Source organism: Epinephelus fuscoguttatus, linkage group LG4 (genome assembly GCF_011397635.1).
Source record: "Epinephelus fuscoguttatus linkage group LG4, E.fuscoguttatus.final_Chr_v1".
In the NCBI taxonomy this organism is placed as follows: domain Eukaryota; kingdom Metazoa; phylum Chordata; class Actinopteri; order Perciformes; family Serranidae; genus Epinephelus; species Epinephelus fuscoguttatus.
This window is the reverse complement of record NC_064755.1, coordinates 38,064,858-38,086,311: the sequence shown is the minus strand read 5'-3', so window position 1 is coordinate 38,086,311 and position 21,454 is coordinate 38,064,858. Positions and strand designations below refer to the sequence as shown.

The following is a 21,454-nucleotide window of genomic DNA, read 5'->3' as shown; positions in this document are numbered from 1 at the left end:
GGACAGATTAATCCATTGTCAAAATACCATTCTGATAAATACCTCAATTTTTAATGACATTTCTTTTAGAAATCTATTCTTGATTATGTGCAATCAGTGTTGGAGTACGTGCAATGATGTACATATTTTTCAGGAAGATAAAATGTGAATAAACTACCTCTACGATTACATCTGAAGTGATCTATTTAGTCACACATATTTTCAAACTCACTGGTGCAAGAGAAATCCGGTGTCTCTATGAGTGGGGTCTGGGTCCGTCCTTACGCCATGTTATTGCCAAAACAAACTAATAAGACAAATCCCAATGGTTTTACATGAGGTGGTGCAGTAATGTTACAGTGGTGGCCATGCTAGCAGCTTTGTGATGATACTACAGGGCAGTGGTGGTGCAGTGGTTAGCATAGTCGCTTTGAACCCTGGGGTGGGGGACCCCAAACACACCTCCAGGCTGTGTAAGGGCTATTTGACCAAGAAGGAGAGTGATGGAGTGCTGCGGCAGATGACCTGGCCTCCACAGTCACCGGACCTGAGCCCAATCGAGATGGTTTGGGGTGAGCTGGACCGCAGAGTGAAGGCAAAGGGGCCAACAAGTGCTAAACATCTCTGGGAACTCCTTCAAGACTGTTGGAAAACCATTTCAGGTGACTACCTCTTGAAGCTCATGGAGAGAATGCCAAGAGTGTGCAAAGCAGCAATCAGAGCAAAGGGTGGCTATTTTGAAGAAACTAGAATATAAAACATGTTTTCAGTTATTTCACCTTTTTTTGTTAAGTACATAACTCCACATGTGTTCATTCATAGTTTTGATGCCTTCAGTGAGAATCTACAATGTAAATAGTCATGAAAATAAAGAAAACGCATTGAATGAGAAGGTGTGTCCAAACTTTTGGCCTGTACTGTATGTGTTAGCCCTGGCGACGTGTCCAGGGTGTATCCCGCCTCTCGCCCAATGTCAGCTGGGACCCCCAATACCACAAGTGGTTACGGAAGAATAAATGTTAGCAACATGCTCAGATGACAATGCTAACGTGCTGATATTTTGCATTGTGTTCACCATTTTAGTTCTGCATATTAGCATGCTAACATTTGATAATTTGCACTAAGTACAAAGCACAAATAAGGCTGATGAACATTTAATTCCAGAAGTGTTGACAAATTTTATTTTTGACCTGATGTTGGTGCTGCATGTAACAGTGAGTGGATCACTGAAGTGTTTACAGTTCTTTCTTACAGGGACATGAATGTCTCTAGCAAATATCAATGCTATCCATTCAGTAGTTGAGATATTTCAGTAAGGACCAAAGTAGTGAACAGATGGACTAACCGACAGTCTGACGGTGCCATCAGTCAAACGTGCAATAAAATTAGAGATGTACCGATACCACTTTTTCCTTCCTGATACTGATTCCGATCCCTGAACCTTAGGTATCTGCCCATAGCGAGTACCAATCCAATACCACGTGGTATCGGATTGGTCATAGGCTGTACTCACCGATACCCGATACCGCATTTTAGGCAGTATCGGAGGCATTTCCGATACTGGTATCAATATCAGTACAACTCTAAATAAAATATATGTTTATTCTGCATTAGTGCTGTGAGTGTGTGATGCACCTACAGAACAGAACAAAACATAAGACTGTCAAAACTGGCATTAAGCAGCTTTGTAGTTCAGGTCAAATCTGCTGAGTTGAGTACATTAGAATTCAGTAGCATGTTTTTCCTATTATGAGGCACATTTCCCAGTCTGTGTTTGCTCTCTTGGCTGCCTTTTTGATGTGACTCCTGTTTAACCCTGTTCGAACTTGAAGTCTTTAATCTCAAATTAAGTCTTACAGAGACATTTAACCACCAGTCTGAGTCTATTTCAGTCACATTACATCACTACCTCTGCTAAGTGAATTATCACGTTCATTGTGTTGACACAACGCTCGCTGGTGACCACAGGCCTGCCTTCTCTGTCTCCGCTGCTGCAGGGCTGTTATCTCAGTACTCTGAGGCTGGAAACACAGGGCGCTCATTGTTGTGCACTACGCCCTCTCAGCTTGCAGCCTGCGACTATTTTCTCTACTCAACATGCTTTATGACTGTAAAAAAAACCCACATCTTGTTATTTTTCTGTTTATCCATGTTTGGTGTCTCAAAGTGCTGCCTTTTATTTTTCCCTGGTGTCCTGTATCCTAATATTAATGCCTTGTATCAAGTGAATAGTGCATTGTATGAATGTTTGAGCCTCCAGACTGTAATTCTTATGGTGTCCAACAGAGGGTAGGCATGTCCCAGTTGTTCGTCTTGTGGTGAAAGGATTCATTGCAGGTGCTGCTCTCTTGTTTTTGTCATGCTGGGAATGACTGAATACTCGAGCTTTGACTTTATGGTCACCTACTGAAATGATTCTATGTGTCTTCCCTGATGAATGCAAGGCTTGCTGTTTAATGTGAAGTACAGACAAATATCCCATTTCACTTCTTTTGATTCATCTCTTTCAAAGGTTCACTTCTGTGAAAATAAATATTTGTATAAGGGCCAGCTGATTTAGTGCTTGGTGATTAGATAGGCCTCTCTGCAATCAGGAGGTCAAAGGTCACTGGATCGATCACAGCAGGACACAAAAACACTTACACAAGCCAAAATAAAATTGCCTTTCAAAACACTTTTTCAAAGCAACCCAGATATATGATTTATTGACTGCCAGACTTGAGCTTTAAAGGGGAACTGCACTCATTTTCAAATTCATACATGTTATTCCTGCAGTCTGAAACAGTCCAAAAATATTATTAAACACCGACAACTCTCCCAAATCCAACAACTAGAGTACTAAAAATCTAATTTATGATGTCATCAAGTCTAAAGTCTGGAGCTGCTCCATTGACAATGAATGGTGAAAGATGTTCTAGATCACACTGAGAGCACACAGGGGAATGTTCTGAGTATAAGGGTACAGTTTCTATTTCAGAAGTGAGAACATTACAATAGAATAAAGCTCATTTGGGTATAAAAATAGAAAACAAACATTCTGTGGGTATAGAAAATCAGGCTCCCATTCATTGTCTCTGGAGCAGCTCCGGACTTAAAACCCTATGACATCACACATTTTAGATGCCATTTCTAGTTTCTGGTTTGAGAGACAGAAAACATCACTGTCCTCATACTTCCGTGTGTCCTTTTTGATGGCATAGGTGCAGCTAGGTGACAAAATCAAAAGTTTCACGCCACAACAAATGAGTCGACAGTGGAGGAGGTCGTACCTTTAAAAAGGAGGCAGCATTGTAGATGGTGCATGTATTATTATTATTATTATTATTATTGTTGTTATTATAAATAATGACCAAATGAATGCAGAGTACAGACAGAAAACTCTATCCATCTCTGTATCTAATGTTGAGCATAAATTAACCCTTATTCGTATGTGCTGATTTAGTAGACTTGCAAGTAATCTCTCAAGACAGATTCTGCAATTTACATTGTAGAGTCAAGGAAGGAAGAAAAAAAAAAACATTTTTCGGACCTAATTGTATTGCGGAGTTTTGCACAGCGGCGACCAGATCTTTGCTCTCAAACCACAAAAAGATGTGATGGCACAACAGTCTCCTTCAGTACATTATTCTATGCTTTCTTTTGATTTTCACATTGGCTAGTCATCCTGTTTAATTTGTCAAACAAGTTGTAGGAAGCCTCTGCAAGTAACTGGTTGCTGGCAGACACTCTGTGCTGCAATAAAATGGTTAATCAGCAGTGCCGTGCACTGTAGAGCCAATGTGCTGCTGGTTCTGCCGGCCTGAATAGAATATAATGTCTATAGCCTTACTGTTGTGTATACAGCCTTATAGACTGAGCTGAGTAGTGATGCGCGGGTCGACCCATAACCCACGGGACCCGCAAATGGACCTGCGGGTCGGGCAGCAGTGATCGTCTGTTAAATCGGTCTGTAAATGATATTTTGACATTATTGGCTATTACTGTCATGGCATCCGAAGGTACTGATGCGTTGAGCAGGTGACAGTCCGCGGCCGTTTTCAAAACACACTTGTGTCACACACTCCAAAAGAAACTTGTTGAAACTTTAAACAATAATTTATTGTACAAAACGGGGGAAACAAACGTTGACAAAAACGGTTCCATAATTCATATTAAATTCAAAAGATAACGAAAAAACAGCTACAAGTTAGAGGGAATAGTGATAAAGTGGTAAAACTTGGCATTGATCCACAGCCTCAGACGGATGCGCTCAAGCGTGCCGTGCGCACAAGCTCTGTTTCATATTTTTAACAATGCAATTTAAAAGTTTTGATTTTTATTGATAACCTACATTTACCAACAACAAAAAGACTACATTTAGCACCAAAAAAAGTAAAAAAAAAAAAAAAGTAAATAAAAAAAATAAATATCGAATACCAAATTTTCATAACGAATACCTACCCATAGAAACGAATATTCGAATATCCGAATATTTGGGTACAGCCCTAGTTGGAGCTCAAATTGAATGGGAAACAAAGTCCAGTGTTCACTTAGCTGGGCGTAACTTAGCTGGGTGATGTCCGTCGATAGCTGCCTCCGTGAGAAGAGAACAGAAGGAAGGGAGGGGGGTATCACTGTCCGAGGGCTGCCGTAGAATGGCAACCAGGATGGTTGTGGCGATTTGCGATGCTGGCCAGCTAGGAATGAACTAGCAGCCAGTACAGTACAGTCCTCTCTGGTCTAGCTAACATTTAGCCGTGTTACTTACTGATCCATTAGAAAGAAAGCTAGCTGGACATCGGTTTTGAAGCCTCCTTGGTCACGGAGCTCCCTCCATCTCTTGAACGCCTGACTGAGGTTTACTCTTGTTTTTCCTCTTCTTTTATCACTCTGCTTTTTGCTCTTCTTTGCCTCCTCACACAGAGGAGCTCCTTTTCTTTTGCTAGGCCATTTTTCACTTGTCTCCAAACTTTGTCCGTCTGCCATTGTGCTCTTGACTCAAGTATCTCATGCCCAGCTCCTCCTAAGGACCAGCTCCAGTCCCTGATTGGCTGACCGACCAGTTTGGCAATACATGATGCGTTTCCTGCCATAAAGCAGATTTTTTCTGCAAAATTTCGGCACCGGTGGCAGAAGCTTATTGCACAGCCACTAAGTAACCTATGTAAATGCTGACAGTCTGATTTTACTGTGGCCACTACCCTGTGCAACCCACATTATTTTCATAATGATATATTTAGGAAAAGACGCTATCTGTTGCCTCTTTAAATATGAGGGTTTGTTGCACGTCCTATGGTAACATAGTAAATGAAATATATTCTGTTCTTGGACCAACCCAGTTGCCAGAATAAATATTGGCACTGTATATTTCTGCAAACCACAGACATGTAACATGGCTATATTTCATATGTAGCAGATATGTTGAAACGTTACATTTCTTTTCGTGTGTCATGTATGTTGTTTTTTGGTCTTGAACAGTGGTCTGCTGCCTGGGAGCCCCCCCCCCCCCCCTCCCGGCTGAGAAACTCAGCTCATGTACATGCAATCTGAACTGCATCACTTTGAAATGCTGATATGACACTTACGAAACCTACATATGTAACAATATCTTTGGTTTGCAGAGACATACAATTCCAGCATTTTATCCAGGCGAGTGGCGACTGGGCTGCTTGGACTGTTGTCAGACAAAACACACAATGTCAAGACATCACTCTGGGCTCTGGGCAGTTTTGATGTTGAATAATTTATTGTATCTGGACCGGTCCTGTCCTGCATTAGTGAAAGGGCATTAAAGGACAAGAATTTTGGCCATTCTGTGGGTGTGCTTGGTGCTGAGTGTTGCCCGACCCCAAGTGTGACCGAATCCATTTAAACATGTCAGCCCAGTGAAGCAGCTGGGGTCAGAGTGCAGGAAGAGAGGGTGGAGGTCACTCATTCATCAATTAAACACACACCACTTAGCTAATGAGCTTTCACTCACATAACACACACACACGTACAGGAGCAGGTGCTGTGGCTGGGTCATATTCTCAGTTTTTCTTGTTGTTTTTGGTATTAGCTTTGGATAAACTATACACCCCCCCCTTCCATCTCTCCTCCTCCCACTCCTCCTCTCACCCACTTAGTGCACATACACACCAACACACACTCGCTTTAACTTGCAAAGTGCACACATTCAAACATATTGCTGTAGAGTGTGCTCCCTGGGGTAATGAGGCACAGAAAGTGCAAGCTGCTTACCTGTGTATGCCTGGATGAATTACGAGCACTCAACACTGACCGGTAACTCTTTGTGTGTGTGTGTGTGTGTGTGTGTGTGTGTGGGAGGGGTTATGCCTTTTTCTGCTTAACTGGAGGAGAGTGACGGGACGTGAGTAAGACTGTAATGGTTGAAGGCAAAGAACGAAGAATGATCCAATATGTATCTGATGTGTGCACTCATTTTTATAAAACAGGTTTATGTACCTTTAAAATTGAATAAACTTCAAAGTTCCCACAAGCTCTTATATTATTTTTAAACTGTATTATTTATTGTCTTCTGTGACTGCCATGTAATTGTATTTATTAAGTCTATTTGTCACTTGGTTGTTGCTTTTCTAGCTGGAGGCATTTTGTTCACGTAAGCTGGTTGTATGGTTGTTAAACTATAAGTGTTTCTTGTTCTCGGCTCTCTCCTGAAAAAGAGATTTTGATCTCGGTGAGACGACCTGATTACATGCAGTTAAATAGAAAAGAGCTATTATTAATATTATTATTAGTTCCACGTGTACTCTTCCTGCTGAAACATGTTGAACTATCCTCTGTGGAAAAAAGGCCTGTAGGCTCTGCATGAATGGGCACAATGTTCAGATCTGTGTTAAAGTTGGAGCCACTGTAAAAAAAAAAACAGATATTACAGGCTGTGGGAGTTAGTTGTCTGCCTTTTCCTATAAAATCAAACGACCCAAACATTTGAGTTTTGGAATAAACATGGTTGAATTTTTATGACCAAGGAAACCAGTGTGACCTGTTAAAGGGGCACTCTACTGATTTTAATGCTGTACTTTCATTATGTCAGAATCAAACAAACTATAAAAGAGAGGGCAGAGGTGAACATGATTCCTAATAGCAAAAATTGGTGATATGTCCCTTTAAAACTGCCATATAATCGTTAAAAGTACAGTGAGACTGAAGGGACAGATTATAATAAGAATGGTTAAAGACTCTGAGTCTGTGTCAAGATTCAAAAACCTTGATCCTACACCTCACGTCATGCATCTCAATAGTGAAATACTAGTGCTGTGTTCGTATAATAATGCAGTTACCATAATTACCACTGTCTGACTTGTAGCAATCAAGTCAATATCAAAGCCATAATTATTGCTACTGTTTGTTTGAAAGCTCAGATATACAGTATATCTGACTTGACTCAAAACCAAACAGACATCAGTGCCTCACGTCACCTGAAATCTGTCGTTTGAGGTAATTAAACCCAAATTGAAACTTCGTATGACCAACTCTGTAAGCATACAAATGTCTTAAAGGTGAAGTGTGTAAGATTTAGGGGTATTTATGGGCATCTAGGGGTAGGAATCTCACACTGCAACCGGCTGAAATTTCTCCTGGTTAGATTTCCTTTGGTGTTCATTATTCATGATGTTTTTACAGCAGACATGTCCAAAGTCCGGCCTAGGGGCCAACTGTGACCTGTAAACCGACTTTAAATAGCCCCTGGCTTGTCTTCCACAATAAACTATATGTGGCCCGCCATACAATGTTGGTTAATCAGGCAAAATTGCTTTGCGTTTGTTCCGCTTACCTCATGACGGCAGGACTATCATACAGTTTATAGACATGCACCCTGTTTAAAGTTGTCAGAGAGCTCAAATGTCTTGGGGTGCCCGAACTTCTGCTTGCCACTGTGTCCTGCTGGGTGGCAGGCGTGACCACAGCAAAGAAGCAAATCAAAAGTCGACAGCGAGGGCCACCACTTTCAGGGGTGGTGGAAAGTTGAATACACTGACCCCCAAATTCCGCCAGATGCGTGTTGGTAATGTCTGCGCTCCGAAACGGCAGCAGAGCTGATCCATTTCAATTCCAGTCAATGTGGGTGCTTCCACCGGCTGCGACTGTGCTGCGTTCCAGCCAGTGGTCAAATTGTTAATTTTTAACAAGGGGGATGCAATGCAGCTTTGATTTTTTTGCATGCACACATCGTCAAATATGACAGCACAGATGTGCAAAATTAATCAAGATAAAGAAAAATGGCATGACCTATACCTGCTGCCTTTAAAAACACAAATAATGCAGTGGTATTGCTGTTGCAATACAGACAAAAAACATTGTAGAGTATAAATAAGAGTAGTTCTGAGCTAGCTGTGAAAATGAATCTTAGAGTCACTTTTATCCTATAGGCATTTCCTCAGCCAGTTATAATTTCTCTTCACCTGTGAAGCCTTGGGCTGATAATTGGTGCTGCTGTCAGGTCCCTGTCCTGATACCTGCCTGGTTTCTCCCTGTCCCTCTTCTATCTATTGCAATAATACGGATAATAAATGTGCAAAGCAAAATTCATAAATAAAATTAGGAATAGTGACATAGCTGTGGAAATTAATCGCACAGTCACTTTTATGCTCTAGATATTTTCTCTCAGCCAGTTATAATCTCTCCTGTGAAGACCCTGCATGACCATCCTTGCTGGCCTCTGGTCCACTGTCTCCTCCCTGACACTGCTCTTTATATTGTGGCAATAAAGATTAAAAAAATATGTGCAAAGCAAGTGAGCACAAGTTCTTATTATGGAGGAGTGGGTTTTTTCCTAGCATGAAACTAGCTAGCAAGCGATTTTACATAGGTAACAATAACATTAGTATTCATGTTAACTAGCTTAACTTGATATATTGGCATCTATTAATTAGTCATCATTTGGCTAACATCTACATGCAACAGCATTACTCAACTTACATGCTTTGTTTGGAAGAAACTGCGCAAGGTTTTTTGCTTCTTGCTGGCTGCTTTGCTGAACATTAACACAGCGACACTGCTCAGAAGCACACTCTTGATTCTGATCACAACATGACAGTAGGGCTGCCATGATTAGTCGACTAATTGATGGCTAATCGACTATTAAAATAATCGGTGACTATTTTAGTAGTCGACTAATCGGTTTGAGTCATTTTTCATAGAAAAGTACTACAAAAGTACCCCAAAATACTCTTACTGCAGCTTCCAAACTCTCCCGTGACAGTGAACTAAAACCCTTTGGCGTGAGTATGAAACAAGACATTAGATGATGTAATTTTGGGGTTTGGGCGAGACAGACCGACATTTTTCAACATTTTAACACATTTTTCGATAAAATGATTAGTCGACTAATCGAAGAAATAATCGACAGATTAGTCGACAGTTAAAATAATCGTTAGTGGCAGCCCTACATGACAGCGTGTGTATGCGCCTGGCGCCGTCTACTCATGGTGCGTTTAAAGATGGCTTGGAAAAACATGTTACCGCATGTTAAAAACGAATTGAACGGTTGTAACGGCTGTAAAAAGTGCGGGGGACAGAGGGCACAGATACGGGAAGTGCGGGGGACATGTCCCCTGCACTACACCTTGAAAACATCATAATAGGCGGAGGCCTGAAGTCAACAGGTCAGAGGTTTTCAGACGTCATTTCACCCCGTTGACACCATGGACGAGGAGATGTTAATCATGGAGGTGCACTGAGATGTCTTCCTACTGCTCCTCTGGTTTTGTGGTTGTGTTTATTGAAACTACATCTTGTTGTATCGTGCGATTATGCGTGAATTCATGAGATCTCGTGGGTCCTCCTGACTCCCGCTGTCCGGTGGAGCTGCACCGCTCCGCACAGCAAATGCAGCTGGTGGGTGTTGACGGACGGCGGAGCACGCAGCGGATAACCAGCGTAGCCGTTCTGCAATGGTCATGCATCCAGTGGAATTCCGGCGTGAAAGATGAAACAGTTGTGTTTGTCTCATTCGTATGTGATTTTTTTTTTTTTTTTTTGTGTGTAATGGCTGATATAATGCAGTAAGTAGCTGGACCCCAGGTATTTTCATCTTATCTAATCTGGCCCCTATTAAAAAGTTTGGACGCCCCTGCTTTACTGGGAGCCAAATTATCCGCAGAGGTGTCCTCTTTTATAAAGCAAACTGGTGATTCATATTGGTATAAACACTAAATAAAGCAGTGTTTTCCTGACACTGCACGTTGCAGATGGTCTTCTAAAACCCATTTCAGACCAAGGATTCATGACGAGATGAAACCATTTTAGAACGTGGCAGAGAAAAGTTGCAGTGGTGTGAACTGGCTGGTGTGAGGTCGACTCAAGCCGGCCAGTGGTGTCACTTGCAACTCTGCTGGTCAAATCGCTGGCGGCTGGTTTTAGAACGTAAAGCATGTCATCTGTTTCAACAGCCAGCCGGCCTGTAGTGAAGTCCGCTGGTCAAGTCAGAATGACCACAGACTGTGTGTTTGCTTGCTGTGGCAGGTGCTCCGGCCCCGCCAGTGTGCTGGTAGCAGAACGTGAGTTGCTGTCGTGGTAGTAGGACAGTAGCATCAGTACTTTATCATTGACCTGTATATTTAATGCTTCTAAGGACACAGTAACGATGCAAATATCATCTGGCCTATGCATTTTAAGAGCGTTATTTATTGAGCCATTTGCTTCCTGTGTGTGTGTGTGCGTGTGTGTGTGCGTGCATGCGTGCGAGCAGAGGTCTCGATCGGCTGTGTCATGGCAATCTGAACTGCAGAGTTGCATAGATGAGTGTGCTCCATATGGGAGTCTGTAGCAAAGAAAATGAACTGCTCTAAGGCAGACCTGAGGCTATAAGTATGTCAATCAATCTGGACACCGAACGCTCTAAACACACACACACACATTTTCAGACAAGCCGCTTTGTGTGTATGTAGTTGTGTGCATCTCCACTTGAGGGCAGTGTTTTCTCTGCAGACAGTAACAACAAGGCTGCTGACACAAAGAGCAGCGTCACTGTTGAAGTGGAAACATCTTACTACACACACACACACACACATACTGCCTATTGTGGATGCATTTGTCTTCTTGTCGGTATGATTGTGCTTTGCTGTGACTTCTGTCTGTGGCTTCACTTGTGTGTGTGTGTGTGTGTGTGTACTGTTTGTCCTGGAGCAATTTGCAATGGGACTTGTGTGTGTGTGTGTGTGTGTGTGTGTGTGTGTGTGTGTGTGTGACTATATGTGTGTGCATAAACCCCTTCTCTCTCCCCAGCATCCACCAGGCAGTGAGGAGAAGTAGGCCGCTTAAAGATAGCTCCCGGCAGCCTCAATACCGGCTCCCAAAATATATCTGCTCATGAGAGTCATCATCTCTCTCCCTCCCCCATCTTTCTTATTCTTCTTTTGCTCCTTCTCCTTTTGAAAATAGAACGAGAATCAGCCTTTGAATTTGCAAATTGACACCCTCGCTGCATGGATGCATGTGTATCTGTGTGCAGCTGTAATCATATGTGTGTGCATGTTTCTCCTCACGTGAATGAGCTTCTCCATTTTTGGGGGTCTTAAAGTCTCGCTTAGAGGTTATCCCCATGAAAAGGTCATATCAGGATTATACCACAGTATTCATCAAAATTAGGGGTGTTCATTGAGGAGCTTTGTCACCCATGACGCCCTCTATGCTCTGACCCACTGGAAAAATGTGTACTTAAGCGCTTCTTAGGAAATGTCTTAGAAATATAATTTGTCTCACTCTCCTCTCGCCTTGGTTTCCTTACTCGATTCAGTATCATGCAGGTTAGCTTCATTCTCGTAAACGTGTGATTTGTTAGCGCTTTTTCCCACATTATATCCACTGGCACTCGGCGCCGTTATAGGCTCCAAACTCCCCTCCCCCTACCTCCCATGACCCCGAAAAAACTGGTTACAGAAAATAAATGAATAAAAAGTGGAGTGCATCCTCTCATATTAGCTCAATATTACTCTTGCTGCCTGGATGCGCTGAGACCCAGTGTGTACTTTACCCCCCATTGGCCCACATCCACAGAGAATGAGGACAATAGTTTGGCTCAGAGACATGTGTGCCTAATGTAGTCCTTTTATGTGGGAAAGTGGAACTGTATGGAGATCGCAGAGAAAAGGGATCATTGTGCTCCTGTTCTCTTTCTGTCTCAGTCTCTCAGGCATGTCTCATGCATCTGTGTTTGTACTATGACCATGAACATGTACAAAATCAGGCGCCATGATACGGCCGTATGAGGAATAGTCTAATGATTTTTTATTTAAATTGTATTGTGATGGTGTGATCTTATGTTGTCATTTTACAAAATTAAGTTATTTAAATTAACAATTTCAACCTAAAATTAGTAAGTTGCATTAAACATCAGCTGAAATCTCACATGAAATGGATAAATTATATCAGACTGCTTTAAAAAACTAAACAAAAATACAGAATCTCTGTTGACAGTTTTTCACTTTCAGGCCTTTAACACCAAGACCAAAACAAATGTTTGTGTTCTAAAAATTAATGCAGGCAAAAAATAACTCAGACATTAATTGGCTGCGTGTATACACAACAGAAATAACTGATGCTAAACTCTTGCTCATCCTTTATGGTCATAATTATAGTATACCTTTCACAACAACCACATGTAATTTCTGACATGTATAATGTCCATAGTATAACATTAAAGTTAGCTAATGCACTTAGAAACAAATTGTTCTCTTTGCATTACAGCTGACACTCTCTGGTCAGCTGGTGGATTCATTGGTTAGTCTTGTCTCACCAAATTCTCATGGGGTCGGACATGGGCTGGTGTTACTCCATAAGGACGTGTGTCTACTAGGGATACGAATAGTCGATGATTTGGTGTTTCGATTTGGAGAAGTCTGATTCCACTGCCAGTCTTGCCGTCAAATCGTCGCAAAATGTGGTTATGAAACAAGACCGTACTATTCTGACTATATGGGGGTGCTCACTGCTGCTGAACATCTTGATTTGACATAGAATGTATTTGTTTTCTAGTAATTCGTGATATATAGCCTATTTTGATACAAACATCAGCCTAATTTCTGTTAATAAAAAACTGAAAATGACGTGTGAGTTTAATCAGTAGGCATAATCATTACTACGCATGAATAAATCACCCAGTTGCTCGATCCAAATAAGCTGAGGTGAGTGAGTGCGCTGCAGGACCATCAGAGCAGCATCGAGGACTACGGTGATTTACGGTGGTGGAGCGCATAAACAAACACTTCGGAGGAGGTATGTGCTAGGGATGTCCCGATCCAGCTTTTTCACTTCCGATCCGATACCGATATTACAGCCTTGAGTTTTGGCTGATACCGATCCGATCCAAGCGAGTATTATACATATTCACTTATTTTGTTGTCAGTCATGTTAGAAAAGGTTTGATCAAGCAATATTACTCTAACAAGAACAACTACTTAATCGGGTTAGTTAGAATGATCCACAGCAGTTGGTATGAGAAACTGACCCATTTATTGTTAACAGGGTTAAATAGACAAACTTTGAACTTGAACATTAACATTAAATAAAAAATATAGCTGGTTTGCTTTGGCTGCTTTGGCCCCTTAATAAATAGAAAATAAATCTTTAAAATGTCTAACATTGAAATTAAAATAGCAGCAAGACTCCACACACTTGTGCTTTGGCCCCCTAATAAATAAATAAAAAGATAAACACCACAAGACATTGTTGACATTTAACAAACAATGCAGGCTTTCCTTTTCAGTTATTTTAGTAGTGTCAGTGCCAGCCTGGTGCTGCTGTTTCCTGGGACCAACAGAGGGGACAAAAAACCACACACAATATTGTACAACTGTTTAAACAAGCAATAGTCCATCCATGGCTCCAGTTTCACTAATTGTGCCCAAAACAATGCCATCAGTGCTCTTTACTTAAACAGTAAGAGTGTAAACCAAATAAAAATATCACTCTCAAAAAACCAGAGCAGAAAACAAATAGTCAGTTAATTAAATTAACCGCTACTCTTCCTACCCTTCCCTCCGTGTGTATCTGCCGTCTGCATGCTGGCCTGGTGGATTGATAGTAAGTGCTGGAGCGGATCACTGGAATGGACTGCTTGAATTACGGAGCGCTGGGCTGGCAGGAAAAACTCCATGAAAAACTGGATCGGAGTTCTGGGATCGGCATTTTTCCATGCAGTCTGATCCGATGCCGATGAACGTTTTTTGATAATATCGGCGGCCGATACATCCCTAGTATGTGCTCTCAAATCAGACTTTTTTGAAGGATTATTCGTTTACCAGAAGTGTCTTGAAACGAATTTCACCGCTGATTGTTTTCTTGATAGACTCTGATTTTTTATTTCGCTACTTTTTGTCTGACGTGGCCAAATAAATTAAGAGCGGTGATGCACGGTCCATGTGGATGAACTTGTATGAACCTTAGCTGATTAATGAACTAACTTGAAGTCAGAAAGAAGGAAAACTGTTTCTAAACCTTTTGCTGATGTTTTTGGATGTTTATTTGTGAATGAAATGGCAAGTCCTGATGAGTCACAAACGACTCCTGTTAAAGACACGGATGAGGCTGCAGCGCATGTAGAACATCATACCTTGATGAAGTGAAAGGAATAAAGATAAAGATAAAATGATAACCCTTTTACTTTTATTATTATTATCTTATTATGCCAACTGAAAAATTAAATTTGTTTACTTGGGTGTTTTAGCTCTTTTCTCTGGAGCGGAAACTGACACAAATGAGCTCATTAATCAATGAGGGGGAAAACAACATCATTCGACGATTAGTCAGCTAAAGGAAAAACCTGTCAAAACAGATTTGACTATGAAAATTCTTAGTCTTGGACACCCCTAATGTCTACCAATAGAAAAGTTTTTTTTTTTTTTTTTTTTTTTTTCCCAGATTAAAACACCAGGTATTCTACTGAAAACGCTCAGCTGGGAGCACTAGAGCACTTTGATGGCGCTGTGTTTTTTCAGCTGAGACGCTTTGGTTGGGCCTATGTCTCACAGTGTAGTTAAACTGCCCCACTTCTCCAGATATTCTCTTTATATTTGTACTATGTTGCATTCCCAATTGATCACTCAATTCAATATTCACGTCTATTGTTGTGTGGCAGTATGAATAACAGAATTTTGATATTGGCCACGATGACGACATCTGAAAAATCTGTTGATTGTATGAGTAAATCTCATTAAATTATTGGCTGGTTTGTTTGTATCGGCAACAGAAATTCACAGAAATCAAACCAGCTCTCTCTCTCTCTGTGTGTGTGTGTGTGTGTGTGTGTGTGTGTGTGTGTTGACTTGTGATGCATTCACACAAAGTATTTGAGTTTGGTCTGAAAAGATCTGTAAAGTCTACGGCGGCATTGGTGGCTCAGTGAGCTCAATGCTAATGTCAGGTCAGTCATTTTGTATTGTGCTTCTGGGGACATTTTGGTCCCTACAAGTAGCTGCAGAGTCAGCGCTCCTTGCTGTCATGCTGCTCTCTGGGGTAAAATCATCACTCATTGATCATTCAATCACAGTGTCCCAAGATGTCTGCTATGGGTACAGGCAGCTGCAGACCCAGGGTGAGTCTGAGTGAAACAGAGGAAGCTGCCTGGAGGAAAAGAGGCTTTGTCCGGTCAGGCTCTGAGATAACGTTATCTTCTGCCTTCTGCTTAGAAGTGGTGAATTTCAGTTCACAGCAACTTAAAGAGGCAACAGATGGCATATTTTCCTAAATATATCATTATGAAAATAATGTGGGTTGCACAGGGTAGTGGCCATAGTAAAATCAGACTGTCAGCATTTACATAGGTTACTTAGTGGCTGTGCAATAAGCTTCTGCCACCGGTGCCGAAATTTCACAGAAGAATCTCCTTTACGGCAGGAAACGTGTCATGTATTGCGAAATTGGTCGGTCAGCCAATCAGGGACTGGAGCTGGTCCTTATGAGGAGTTGGACATGAGATACTTGAGTCACGAGCACAATGGCAGATGGACAAAGTTTGGAGACAAGTGAAAAACGGCCTAGAAAAAGAAAACAAGCTCCTCTGTGTGAGGAGGCAAAGAAGAGCAAAAAGCAGAGTGATAGAAGAATAGGAAAAACAAGAGTAAACCTCAGTCAGGCGTTCAAGAGATGGAGGGAGCTCCGTGACCAAGGAGGCTTCAAAACCCATGTCCAGCTAGCTTTCTTTCTTTTTATTTTTTAAAGATATTTTTTCGGGCATTATTAAGCCTTTAATCGATAGGACAGATGAGTGTGAAGGGGGGAGAGAGAGATGGAGTGACATGCAGCAAAGGGCCACAGGCTGGAGTTGAACCCGGGCCGCTGCAGCAACAGCCTTGTACATGGGGCGCCTGCTCCACCACTAAGCCACTGACGCCCCAGCTAGCTTTCTTTCTAATGGATCAGTAAGTAACACGGCTAAATGTTAGCTAGACCAGAGAGGACTGTACTGTACTGGCTGCTAGTTCATTCCTAGCTGGCCAGCGTGGGAAATCGCCGCAACCAGGGAGCAGGTAGCGAGTGTTGGTCGGCTGACATCCTGGTTGCCATTCTACGGCAGCCCTCAGACAGTGATACCCCCCTCCCTTCCTTCTGTTCTCTTCTCACGGAGGCAGCTATCGACGGACATCGCCCAGCTAAGTTACGCCCAGCTAAGTGAACACTGAACTTTGTTTCCCATTCAATTTGTGCTCCAACCGGCCGCATCGTTTCCATACGGTAGCGTTTATTCTAGAATGGGGACTGTTTACATGTGCATATTGGTATAATTCCACTGTGTCTACTGTTGTTTGTACTGATACTGTACATATTGGTATCATTTACTGTGAGTTGTTTGTACTGGTACTGTGCATTCTGCTATCATTATTTGCATTACTATTTGTTTTTTTCTTCAGATAAACCTGATAATTGTTGCTCGGTCTCTTTACTCATTTATTTAGTAGAGTGTCCACACACCTTCTCCTTCTACATGTACATAGAGGTATACTGGTGGCTTTACAGCCTACATTTTATTGATTAACTCTGATCCCCACGGTCAATTTGGTCGTTGCGACAGTGCAACGCAACACCACTGACACTAGGTGGTGTCAAGCTAAAAAAAACCAACAAACAAATCCTATCTGTTGCCTCTTTAATAATACGATGCAATCTCTGGCTTTTGTTTGATATCCAGTGCCTGCTAGTGTCGTTAGAACATATAAGCTCGGAGGACTTACTTGGCTTGTTTACTATGTTACGTGACTGTCAATGTCGCCCTGAACATCCTGCCAAACCTGGTTCAAAAATCTGGCAGTTTAATAAAGTGTTGCATGATTGTACGATTTGATTGATAAAAGTCTGAGTCGAGTATAGCCCTAGAAAAGTCAGGGGTCACCAAAGTAAGCAATATTCATCCTCCAGAGGTCACAAATGTCTGTAGAAAATTTCATGCCAATCCATCCAGTAGTTGTTGAGATATTTCAGTCTGGACCAAAGTGGTGGACATTGCCTTGAGCCATGCCACTGGCGTGACTAATAACCAGATAGTAGGAGTGTGTGTTTTTGACCCGGTGAATTAAATACCTGACAAAAAATGATACCTCATCAGAATGATGGAAAATCCTGCAAATCTAATAATGCCATAAAGCAGTCGTGTTTATTAAATTGCAGCATTGCTTGCACTGACCTAAAAACACACAAAAATATTAAAGGGATAGCTACGTTGTTAGCCACCTCGCTAAAATCTCTACTGGTAGACAAAATCACCTCATAGTACATTTAGTATTAAGCCATATAGCTTTGCGGTTTAATGCTCTTGTGCACATCACATCACTGATTATTGCGGATCATTTGAATAATCACGAGTGTTGTAGAGGAAGAACCTGAGGATACTGTGAACACTTGTACTGCATGTGTTCCCCCTCTGCAGTCCCTGGACAACTAGTCAGTCACATTAACCTCAGGATGCCCTTTCAACCCCCACTGTGCATTTTCACACAAGCACACACTCACATACTTATACATATAGATGCTCACACACACACACTGTACATCCGCACACTGATATTGAGGTCAGATTGAGACAGACCCCCCATCATGGCACACCCTCTGGCTACCTCTCTCTGAGCCATTCACTCATGTAGAAGGAAATCCATCTGCCCAGAGAGACGGCGAGAAAATAGAGACGGACGGGGGATGGAGACACACACACACACAAATATAAACAGCATCCAAAAAAGACAGAGGTGGAAATGGGGTTTAGAGAAAAGGAGGGAGGATGCCAGATAGAGAGGAGATGAGGGGGGTGAAGCGAGGCAGATCTGTGCGGCGTTGCCCTGAGATACAGGATGTCGTAATAAGGCAATTGGGAGAGAGAGAGAGAGAGAGAGAAGAGACAGAAAGAGAGAGGGAGGGAAGGACTAAATGAGAGGGGGAGAAAAGGGCGAGGAGCGTGCGCCTCAAGGAGAAAGACATTCATTTTCTTGTTGCTGTGTCAAGCCGACACCCCTCTGCCTGTGCTGAAAGTGGAACGTTCCAGCTCGCTCTGGGCTCTGTTGTTGTGCAGAGCTGCAGAAGGCCTGATAGAGCCAGCTAGACAGAGAGAGGAAGAAGGGAGGGATACAGAGACAGAGACAGACTGTGGATCAAGAGCCTGTGTATTCATTTCATCACCCAGTTCAACCAGCGGCGCCAGAGGCAGAAGGAGACAAAGGGAAGAAGAAGACTAAAAAGGGGGCTTCAGTGACAGCAGGAAAAGTGAAAGAGAGGCAAGGTGAAAGAGGAGAAGGAAGGAAGGAAAGGGAGGGAGGAAGGAAGGAGGCTGGGGCATGAGGAGGGGCGCCTGACTGACATTGCTGCTTTCGCTATCACACACATCGATGTAGGCAGACACACGCACACACACACACACACACACACACACATTCAGCCAGATTGTGCAGTGCTGCTCTTTTTTGTCGTTTCGCTGAGCCTTGTCCTCCATCCTTTCTTCTCCTCTGAGCGAGAGGACAAGAGAGACAGAGAGAGGAGGAAGAGGAGGAGGGAAAAAGGACGAGGAGGAGGAGGAGGAGGGGAGGCAGTAACCCTCTCCTCTCCTTTACTCAGACACACAGCCGAGAGAGATAGGGAGAGAAGAGTAAAAAAAAGAGAAAGAGAGAAAGCAGCTTTCTGTTCTATTTTGCCGTCTCCTGAGGTCCCTCGGCCAGCGAGCGGCTAACAGGCACCGCTCATGTCCGTGAACTCGGAGAAATCCTCGTCCCCCGAAAGGTAACACCTCCACCTCCTCCTTCAGTCTGTCCTTATCTACCATTTCATCCCCATACGTCTGCATGCATGGCCTTCCGTCTGTCTGTTATTTGGCATTCTTCATCTGCCCCCCAACCTCCCTCAGCACCTCCATGTTTTGTGTCCTCTCTCCTTGTGTTTCTGTCTGTGTATCCTAAGCTGGTTTCTTCTATTGTCTGGGTCACAGCAGTCTGACTGTAGCGAGGAGGAAAAAGAGAAATGCAGTAGTTCATTGTTGCATGGCGCTGCTGCTGAAACGGAACATCCTCACACACACAGCACACACTGTACACACATCATCTTAAAACATAACCTCCTGCACACATTCTGCACAGACACACACTCGAGCTGCTGCCGCCTTCTCTGCCTGAGACATCTATGACAACAATAACAAGAACACACTCTCATACACACTCCAACACACACACACACACACACTGTCTCTTTATGGCGCTGGAGCACAGAGCTTACACAGCAAGAGTGTCAACACACGTCAACATTAGCACAGCCAACAGCAGCAGCAGCAGCAGCAGCAGCAGCAGCAGCAGCAGTGCATCTCAGCAGCGATGCAAGACAACAGCTCGCCACATGACGCACCTCAGTGCATAGCATTACTGAACAATGGCACCTCTGAACGCCACGCAACTTCTGTACAATACACAAGGGCAGTGTGGTCATATTTTGACCAGCTGTAATGTGCAATTTGTGAAACATCGGGCGAAGCATGAATATCAAAGTCACAAGGCATCATTAGTCACATGGCACACTGTAGCTAATCGGAAATACATACGGACAAAGACACATGCACATGCTAGCATCATTTCAGATCATCCTGACGGATTATTTCACAATATGTGAAGGCTCGCCATAGTTCAGAGGCCACTCCAGCCTTGTTATTCAATAGAGATTCATTGCGTCTTTTATCATTCGTACCTATACATGCCACATTACACCCTCCCTTGTTGACTTACAAGATCAAAGTGAGCACTATTTTATTTCTTACAGGGTTTCTTCGCTAATCTCGATTTATAGAATCTCTGTTGTTGTGGTGGCTTATAGTTCTGGGAGTCACTTCACTTGTCACTCAGTCAATTAAAGAAGTTTTTCTCAAGAGGAGAAATGTTTGAGAACAAAGGCTCCGTTGTTGGTCGTTTTCATCTCTGTTTCGAGCAGTAAATCTAATCCCGAACCGGTCAAAGTCGTGACGTGTGTCCAAGCCTCTTCACTGCATGCGTAAGACACCGTATCCATTCAGATTTAATCGGACCAAGCCCACATTCCTCTCCCAGTGTGCAAATGCGGAAAGAGCTCGATTTGACGGGTGCTGGAGGGTGAGGAGCAGGCAGACTGGATGACTCAGGTAGCCACTGATGCTGTGCCAAGTACGATCAGGAAGAGCCGCTGCCATCCACACAACCTAGCGCCAGGCCCCAGACTGGCACACTCAAACACAGCACAGTGGGCACACAGATAGGCAGAAGTAAATGGGCACTAACAATATCAGGCATTATTACACGAGCAGTTGGGCACAGGGGAGAGCTGCGTTACGTTGGCAGTTTTGAATGGACATGAAGTGAAGTTTAATTTGGAGGAGGAGACAGAAGATACAGATACACATGCACTGTAGAGAGGCATCTAAGGATGAATGGATAGATGGAGATGATCATACTGACTCATATGTGTGATTACTGACCTTAGACGCTCACACACATAAATATAGAGTATCATCTGGCAGCCCTGGTGTGGAGGGGTTTGTGCATTTCATCACTCGGCTAGTTTTTCTATCCTCTATTGTTTGGGTCACAGCCGTCTGACTGTAATTAAGAATAATGCAGTGGGCCCTTGTTGCATAGCAGGTAACAACAAAGAGCTACACTCAAACTGCTGCCTTCTTTCAGCATCTCAAATGACAAGAGCAACAATGCACCTGCCTGTTATCTCAGGTTGACCACTCTGAGAGTAGCCCAACTGATGCATTAGTATAACTAGCCGTGACGTTTTACCCCCTCATCTGTCTAAATTCATTCATGAATACCCAGTAACGCTGTTCGTTATGCACCTCAGGAATAGACGAGCTGCTAAAGCCCCCGTACTCAAAGCTGTATTTGAATGCCACAAGCTGAACTGTGCGCTAGGATCAGAGAGGAATCTGCAGCTTTTGTGAGTGTTACATGGACAGCTGGGTTGCCTTTTGGGCTGCAGACATGCAGATAACAAACACAGCAGGGCTTGCTTTAAATACAAAAGAAGTGCATCA

General features: G+C 42.9%; 1 protein-coding gene across 5 annotated transcripts in view; it reads left to right on the top strand.

Annotated features, from left to right (window-relative positions):
* Nucleotides 1-21,454, top strand: part of srpk2 (SRSF protein kinase 2) — a 119,331-nt gene that overhangs the window by 27,519 nt on the left and 70,358 nt on the right. Inside the window, exon 1 of one of the 5 annotated variants that reach the window (XM_049574352.1) lies at nucleotides 18,463-19,179. The exons of the other annotated variants lie outside the window; for them this stretch is intronic. Coding sequence (XP_049430309.1) covers nucleotides 19,142-19,179 — 38 coding nt within the window. The 5' untranslated portion in view covers nucleotides 18,463-19,141. Of the gene's footprint in view, nucleotides 1-18,462; nucleotides 19,180-21,454 lie in introns of those variants that run through there. 5 annotated transcript variants of the gene reach the window in all.